This window comes from Propithecus coquereli, unplaced genomic scaffold (assembly GCF_000956105.1).
Source record: "Propithecus coquereli isolate 6110/MARCELLA unplaced genomic scaffold, Pcoq_1.0 Scaffold48, whole genome shotgun sequence".
Classification (NCBI taxonomy): domain Eukaryota; kingdom Metazoa; phylum Chordata; class Mammalia; order Primates; family Indriidae; genus Propithecus; species Propithecus coquereli.
In genome coordinates, this window is record NW_012150618.1 from 4,237,100 (window position 1) to 4,246,300 (window position 9,201).

The 9,201-nt window shown below is 39.0% G+C and overlaps 1 protein-coding gene across 1 annotated transcript in view; it reads right to left on the bottom strand.

Moving 5' to 3' along the window:
- The window catches only part of ADGB (androglobin), a 203,795-nt gene extending 194,860 nt beyond the window's left edge, over positions 1-8,935 (bottom strand). Inside the window, exon 1 of the mRNA XM_012655518.1 lies at positions 8,862-8,935. Within this exon, the coding sequence (XP_012510972.1) occupies positions 8,862-8,935 (74 nt within the window). The remainder of the gene's footprint in view (positions 1-8,861) is intronic.
- Positions 8,936-9,201: the final 266 nt, after the last annotated feature.

A 9,201-nucleotide genomic window follows, 5' to 3' on the forward strand; every position in this document is an offset into this window, starting at 1 on the left:
CTTTGCAAAGATGACAAAATGATTTTTTTAAAAATTCTGAAGTCAATTAGCAAATTTATGTAATACAACAAAAAATGCACAAGAGTTAAAAACCTTCAAGGAAAACTTTAGCTGGTACAAAGGTGTAAAGCCATTATAGACTTTGATGCAATAAAAAAAACCCTGAATCTGGTTTATACACACATACACACAGGGACATATTCACATATTTGTTTTAATTAGATTATTTTATGGAAGCAGGTTCACTGTAGGGATGTTAAAATTTCAATAAAATGAGGGTCTGGAGTTTTGCCATTGTTTTCTTAATGCACGCTGTTCAGTGTAAGGACCTGATTTTATTCATAGTGGAAAGCAGTTTATTTATGCAATGTGCAATCAGCATGCCTTCTTAAGTAGTGTCAGCTAACACCCTGCAGGAATCAGAATATGAATAGAATTACACAATTGACTTAATTTGGATTAGGGACATTCTGAGTTATACACTTTAGAAATTAAAGATGTAGGGAAGCAACTTGTAAATCTTAAAAAAAAATGTTTTAAATTAGTTAAAGCCAATTGTTATGTTGACCTTTTATTTACTTGGTTTTTGTAAAATTATTTAAATGGGCATTTCATTTTAAAAGTTCAACATTGTGCTTGGCTGGGTGACTGCGAAGATTAATAAGATTCAGTTTCTATTCTCAAATAACTTAAAATTACTGAGAATAAATGCATGTTATAGCTAAGACACCAAGGCAAAAGCAAAGAGGGTGATAATGAAGTTAAAGACAAAGTGCTTTATTAGCACAGAAGAGGGGGAGAAATTACTTCCAACTTGGAAAGTCAATGTTGGCTTCATGGAAAAGAAGGTCTTTAGAGGTAGATGGAATTGGGGGTAGCATGGAAGCCACTATAAGCATAGAGAAGAGGATGGGGAAAGATGCAGAGGCAGAAAAGTGGAGGAATAGTGGATAGTATGTTAGTATCTGGTTGATACAGAGTAGGAGGGAGCTGAAGCCAGTTGCTGAGCTTATTGCTAAGAGCTAGCGTGGTGAGCTGCTCTCTTTCTCTCTCTGTCTCCCTCCCTCCTTCACTCCCTTCCTTCTTTCATTCTTCTTCTTCTTTTTTTTTTGTATAAAGCAGGAACATCCTACCTGCAAATGATGTGTTAAGATTACAAACAGTATTTTTATGCAAAGTTAATTGTATAAGGAAAAACCTTGACTAAAGGCAAGGGAATTGGAAGGTTTTCTTAGCGATTCTACCTGGAGTTAATGAGGGCCTCACCTACAGGAGGGCAGGGAAGAAAATGAGTGTGGAGCCAAGGTGGAGAATTATTAATAAAAAAACAAGGAAGCCAACTGCATGTGACGGGCAAAGGAGAGGGAGAGGGCAGACGACTGATCCTTAGAGTTAAGGTGACAGGGAAGATAGTAATAACATTCTCTAAAGTGAGCAACATGGAAGTGTGCACATTTGGGAGAGAAAATGATGGCCTCCATTTGGACACATTTAATTCAGAGTAGGAGAGCGCATCTAAGCGGATTTGTCCACTTGAACTTGAGCTTAATTGCATGATAAGGGTCAGAGATGTTAATTTAGTAGTCTTAAATCAGGAATAATTTTTTTAGACGATCGAAAGGGAGAGAAGAGAGAAGCTAAATAGGATCACTTGAGAATGACTTAATTTAGCAGGTAGAAGAAAGGAAATGGGGCAGGAGGCAGAGGGGAGAGATAGGAGAACTCCAGGGAAGTGCCAGAGAGGCCAGGCTGAGCTGCAGTGCCCTGTGCTCCCCTGTGGGCACCTGCACCCTCTTGAGAGACAAGGAGCCAGGACAGCAGTCGGGGAGGCAGGATGCCTCTGCTGTGCTGGTCCCAGGCCCAGGTACAAAGGCCACCAAGATCTTAATCTTTGCCATTTCCCAGGATGTGACACCTTCCAGCAACAAAGCTGCTCATGCAAATACATGAGACAGTATCCGTAATGACTTCAGCCAAAATCCATGAAATAAACAACAGGTCTGCAGGACCCAAAGGCTAGTACATGCACAGGCTCAAAATAACCACTTTTTAAAAGAACTCACAACTGTTTTTCTCCTAAGTTCATTCTTTGTTGTACAAACTAGTCCCTAAATTCTTCCTAGACCTTGACCAAAGGTGAGGCAAACATGTGGCTTTGTCTCAAATTTCTAATTAGTTCGTCTGCATTTTTTTGTATGGGGAAAGGGCCCCACTGCCAGTTTGTACGGTACAGCCTTCACCCTTGACCTTAACCTAACCTGGCTAAACTCTCGCTGTGCCTCTGGTTCAAGCTAGGAGGCAAAGCAGGCAAAACAGTTCCCAGTCCCTCCAGCTTTCTCTCCTTTTGCTGGTATATACACAAGGTTTTGATGACTTGTAGCCTTTGTCATTAACTTAATAACTCACCTGGACACACGCCCTCCCCTTGGGTTTTTAATACATAGCTCCCCCGAATACACCCCTACACTCAAAAAGTGGCATTTTTTGAATAGCTGCACTCAGAAACAGATGCTGCGGGAAGTCTGAAGATGCGAAGCTGAAAAGCAGCTTTGGGTTGACCCAAGTCTCTGCAGAGGCTGTAGCTGAAAGCCAGGTACCCCCAACTGGAGACTGCAAGGCGAAAAACTGGGGGCAGAAAGGCACACCGATCTTTTGAGAATCTGATTGAAGTAATATGTGAAATTCTGATATTCACCAGGTCAGAAGGATGGAATCGAAATGATCACAAACTATTGGACCATGGCATTCATTTTGACACCAGGCAAAAAAAAAAAAAAGAGAAAGAGAGGGAGAGAAAAAAAGAAAAAACCAAAATATAAATATTTATTTACTTTAAAAATGTTCCATATGTTAATTCAGCTGTATAAATTAGCATGACTATAGCCTCAGAATCTGTAGTTAATTAGCTTGGACCTACCCTGGGAAGTAAGGATAACAATAAAATTTCAAAGCACCTAGTCTAGTACTTCTTTACGATGCCATGACGACATGTGTATATCTTCTTTATCAAGGGTAAAAATGAGAAATATTAGTAATATTTCTATCCAATCTTTCATATTATACAAATTTATTAAAGGCATATTTTTAATCTGTCTTAGATACAGTGTTTAGTTGTTTTATCTCACATTAGGTGGCATAATAAATTTATAGATTATCTAAATTAATTCCTTGATTTAAAGAATCTGTGACCTGGAAATTTCAAAGTAATATTAGTGAATTAAAATATTTTTAAATAACTACTTTAGATCGAGCCACTTTTAGTTTGCTCATCTAGAAGCATTGGCACAATGCTATTAGTTTCAATGCATAAAATTGAGTATGTTTTTAGGTAGCAAGGAAGTACTAATTCCATGAGTTTGTAAATTTAAATCTTTTCACTCTAACTTCTTCTACCCCTCTAATAATTCCATAGAGTAAACTTAAAATTACACAAACTAAAAATTGGGTGATTACAAAAGAAAAGATTTCACCACCAGAGATAATTCTTAAACCATGTCAAACTTTAGTAAATAATTAACCAAATACTCAGATTAAGATTATTTCAAAGGGAGAGCTAAAGGCAGACTCTATTAAGATTAAAGGGGTACTCCCATCCTCATTAAACCGAGCTTTTTGGCTGAGCTTTTTATACTTAAAAACATGCTATTGACATTTACAAAATGTCCTAATCTGTGCCAAGCGTTGCCCCGGGTGCTGCAGATGACTATGGCAGGGCCTCTTCCCTCTGGGCTCTCCTAGTTTCTCTCTGGTTCTGAGTCAGAGAGTTTTATGGTCCAGTTGCCACACTGGGTTTCCAGTTCAACTCAATTAAATTACACATGCATTTATTAAACACACACTGTGCCAGGCCCTGAAGAGAACACAAAGTACCTAAGGCCAGGCATTCAGAAATCTGTTCTGAATCTCATTTACACATTTTTTTCCTTTCCTTTTCAGACATGGGGGCATTGTAGCCTGGACATCATCATTGTGTATTACACTGCAGCTGAAGACCAGAAACTTGGCTTGTGTAGGCTTTGACCACAACCTGCTTACAGATCTGCTCTGCACAGCCACCCTCCTTTTCATCTGCTCCTCACCACCATCAGGCGTGCCCAGAATCAGGCATCCCCATTATCTCAAGACCATGGCCCATTCTTAATCCAGCATATATTCCATGCAATTGCTTCAGAAATCAACATTTTGATACTTAAAACCATCTGTGTTTCCCCACTATAGAGAGTGTGAATTCCTTATTCTTCTCATTCTGCTGCATACTCACCTTAGATGATTTACAAGCCAACCTGGATGACTTTCTGTGCCCCAAACATTCCCATTGCCTGCACTAACCATCCCACTCACCTGTGCCTTTCACAATTGGGGAGTGGCTGTTGGAGAGAGGTGATGACAGATCAGTTCCTCTTGGAAGTGACCTTTCTCTCCTCTAACTCATATAGCCCTCATTTTAGGAGTCTCTGGATTTCTCTAATCTAACCTCATGCCAACACATAATTCCTTCTATGGAATAAGTTCCCTTTGACAAATGTGACATTACCCTGTATCCTAGTTACTTCTATATGAATCTTAGTCCTCCTCTCCCAGCCCCAGATTACAAATCCCTTGATAGAGGGTACCATGTTTTACAATTCCTTATTATCTGGGGCCTGCCAGTGACTTAGGCTTGAGAAATACTCAATATATAGTTGGGAAATGAAAATGAAGACTAGGCTTTCCTCTGGGGAAGCTTCTGTCACTGAAGTTGATCTTTTAAATTGGTTAATTGAGTTTAGTTGTTGAGGTCCACAGAGGTCACCTACAGAAATTGCAGAACTCAGTATGACCTGAGTTGTTTACTCCAGGGTCCACCTCTTACCTCTGCCTTTCAGTGCGGACCATGAAGATACGAGGCCTAAAACTATAAAGGGCACCTCCCCACTGTGTCTGGCTCTCTGCCTGGTTTATTGAATCAGCTCTCTTGGACCTCAGATAACCAAGAATTCACTTAATTTAATGTTCAGTATGATATTTATTCCTTTATTTTATGTTGCTTTCATGGTATTAATCATAATTCATATTTTGTATCAATAATAGTTTTCTTTTCAAATTTCATATACACAGATATGTTGATCTTTTTTGAAAATTCTATAAAATTTTGATGTGCATTTAAGTCATAAAGATAGATTAACTTGAGGATTGTGAAATATATTACATTCTGGTTTTGAAAGAAGTTTAATGATATTTCATCATTACAAATCTAGAAGGTTGTATGGTTCATGCTAGTTTAACAGATTTCCTGTTTTTCAATCTTGGTTAGAATGTGCTATTAGAAGTGGAAAAAAATTTTATGACTATAAACACCAAAGTGTGCCCTTATCTCAAAGTGTCCATTAAAGTTCCATATATTTTAGTGTATAAAGTATATGCATTGATACTTCTAATGACTGTTAATATAAAAATCATATATTTTCTTTTGTCCCTCTTGATTTATTCATGATCTACACAAAAACTCACTTTTAGTACTTCTAAGAAGATCAACCTTTTGTCTTCACATCAATATGAATCCTTCCGGTGGCATCTAACTGGTAAAAAATCTTTACCTATTAGTTTTCAAATCAATTAGATTTATCAATTAATTTAAATTTGTTTATAATTGCTAATTATCACTGGATACTGTTGCAGACTGCATATCTGTGTTTCCCCCAAATTTATATGTTGAAACTCTAGCACCCAGTGGGATGGTATTAGGACATGGGACATTTGGGGGATAATTAGGTCATTAGCTGGGGCCCTCGGGATGGGATTGGTGTCCTTATAAGAGAAATAGAGCTAGTCTTCTCTCTTTCCACCATATGAGGATACAAGAGGACAGATATCTGTGAATTAAGAAGAGGGCCCTCACCAGAACACAATCATGCTGGCACCTTGATCTTGAACTTCTAGCCCCCAGAACTGTGAGAAATAAATGTTTGTTGCTTAAGCCACCCAGTCTATGGTATTCTGTTATAGCAGCTCAAACTAAGATACATACTGATAATGAGAGGTATAATCTGTGACAGTTATTATAAGTTGTTGCGTTAAAAGAAGATGAAAACTAAGAAAAATCAATTAAATCATGGTTTTAAACATTTTACTATAGCAAAATTCCCTCTCTTATTATGGACCCAGTGAAGTTAAAAAAAATAAATCATTTACAATCATGGAAGTTTAGAGCTGGAGGAAAATACAAAGTAGGGAACAGAGGACAGGGAGTTTTGGAGTGAGAGCAATTTTAATTAGAGGGTCTTCCATGTAAAGAAGGTAAAACCAAATGTCAGAATAAAAAATGACTTGTCCAATGTCACAGAAGAATTGATGCCAGTGTGAACCCTAGAATGGAGATTTCCTACTGGCTGATACCGAGAACTAGAGAACACAGAACTATAGAAATAGTTTAATGTCAAAACTGATAGCTCAGTTACCTGACATATTTTTCTTGCTAATTCAAAGTCATATTTACTTATGAATTTAGTTATAGATGGATATAGATGATTCTGCTGTAATCAGTTGCAACCTCTCAGGTTTTGAACACGGCCAATGGCAGATCAAATAGGAAAGGGAAGGAGATTTGATTTTCAATCAAATTCACAAGGAATGAAAACCAAGGTAGGTAACTAAACTACGAGCTCATTTAATACACAAATGGAAAGTGCTTATTATATGCTAGTCAGCATACTAGGCAAAAAATAGACATGGTCCTTATCCCCAGTCTGACATAGGGCAAAAAAAAAAAGATGATACTGATGGCAGCTCTAGGTTCTGTGGGATGGCCATTTTCAAGACTATGAAGATTTTGTTTCTCTTATTTCTGTATCCAGGACCATGTTAGAGTTGGCTGCATTTACTGGATTTGTAACCACATTTACAAGGTGTGGTAAAATGACATAAAAACTTACTCTAAATCACCCCACTATATTTCAAATGACAATCACATTAGAGCCTTGCTAGACTTTGATCCCTGTGCCTCACACTGGGTGATACTTTGTTTGTCTTGTGTCTATGACTTAGCCTGGTATCTATGATTAGTTCTTTAGTTAAAGGATAGACTTGAATTATAATGAATTTCACATCCTATCATTTAATGCTACAGCAAAATCTAATGATTTGGTATTTAATGCTTAATCATTTCTAGAAAATCATAGCTTTTAAAATAACTATTTGCCCTTCTTCTTCTATTTTCATAAATATATACATACATTTTATGGGTATAATTAATTCAGATATTTTCTGGAAAAAAGAAACATGTTAGAAATATATTATCGTCTCAAAAAGAAATGGGAAGTTCCAGCAAGGGAAGAGTTAGCTTCTTAACAAGCAGGAACTTTATCTCTATGGTGTGATACAACCATCATAAGACTAGGTCACATAATGTGTTTTATGGTATCTGGTTTGATCAGTATCTTTATGGCAATTAACAATCTCATCTTCTTCAGCATATAAATTTCTTAAAGCTGAAGATTTTCTGCAAGCTCTGAAAGAGTTGTAAGACTTCAACATACATTAATTACAATCAACATTGACACAGGGTTTTTGGTTTTTTTTGGTGTATTCAAAATTCTCTTGCAACCCTGTTACTATCTCTTAATTATTGTCATTCAACCATTTGATAAACATGTTTGAGTGCTTACTATGTATGACCCAGGAACCACTCTAAATGCTAAGGATTCGATAGTGTATAAAATACAAAAGGAAAAAATCTCTGCCTTCATAGAACTTATATTCTATTGGGAAGACAAATGAAAAAACATAATTTTTTAAAAGTGAAGTATATAATATGTTAAATGAACAACAACAAAAAAAATCAATGAAGAAAAATAAAGCAGTGAAGAAAGACAGGGAGTTTGTTTTTGTTTGGTTTTGGTTTTGGTTTTGGTTTTGCCAGGGAAGTGGGGGGTTGCAATTTTAACTCAAGTGGCCCAAGAAGCTGATAGGAGAAAATGGCATTTTGGTGAACATCTGAAAGAGGTGAGGGAGAAAACCATATGGATATTTGGGGAGAAGAGCTTTCCAGCAGAGGAAACAGCAGATGCAAAGGCCTTGGGGGTGGGAACAAGCCTGATGTGTTCCAGAGAGTGGAGAGGAGGCTAGGGTATTGGAATCATTCTCTCACAACTGGAATGAATTTTGGAAATTTTAGAAGTTCAAACAATAGCTCAAATTCTGTGCTACTGATAACTGGATAACTCTAGGGGGAAATAAAAGACCAAAGAAAAAATAATAATGCTAGGCAGGCACATACAAATACACAACACTTAACACCAGCCCAGGACAGACAGGTACCATAAAGATTCTGTGAGCTAGGATCTGTGTAGGTCCTCAGAGTAAACATTAGCAATATGAACTATATATTTATATTGTTTTCACTTTTTGAAGCCACTTTGTGTCTGATTTTATCTAATTAAAGTTCTTACTTGCTGGAGCAGGCAGATACAAACTAGGGAAACATCTCTGTCTGTCCCTCTCTCTCTCTTCTCTCTCTCTCCCTCCCTCCTTATTAGGGCCAGGCAGATGTGACCTTAACTGGAAGTCTTTCCAGACATGCCTTTCTTAAGGAAGCTACAACCTTTCTAACTGCTTCAATAGGTTATTAAAGGGGGGAGGGGGGCCGGAGTTTCACCCAAGGGAGCCAGAAGTGCAGCTGAGCATCCAAAGCAAGAAAACCAGGCGCTCTGGGAAAGGAAGTGGGTCAAGACAGGCAAGGGGGAGGAAAGGGAGCCAGCACCTCCAGGGTCTGGTTTCCCAGGGAGGGTAGAGAAGCTGTGAGGAGGCCGCTAAACTCCTGCCCTGGCAGTTTGCCACCCAAGGGGCTAGGCGAAGGCAGGGCCGGACAGGCAGAGGTCTCTTACTCTTTAGATTTATCCGATCCGTGCGCCGAGTTGATACGGTGCACCTCTTTCTTTTTGATTTGTTTGGAAGTCATGACAGAGGCCGGCCCAGCAGGGCTGAGCTCCGACCACGGAGCGTCTAGTTGCTCGGCTCGGCGTCTGCGTTGCCAGGAGACGGCTGCAGCACAGGCAGGCTCGGCTCCCCGCGGGGTGGGCGGTGTAGGGGTGTGATGGACAGGGAGGTGATGGAGGGGGTTGGGGAGTGACGGGGAGGGGAGGGGGCGGTTGGGTGCGGGGCTGGGCATGGGGCTGCAGGCTGCCGCCAGTGGGGACACAAGCACCTGCCTAGAGAGCTCAGGTC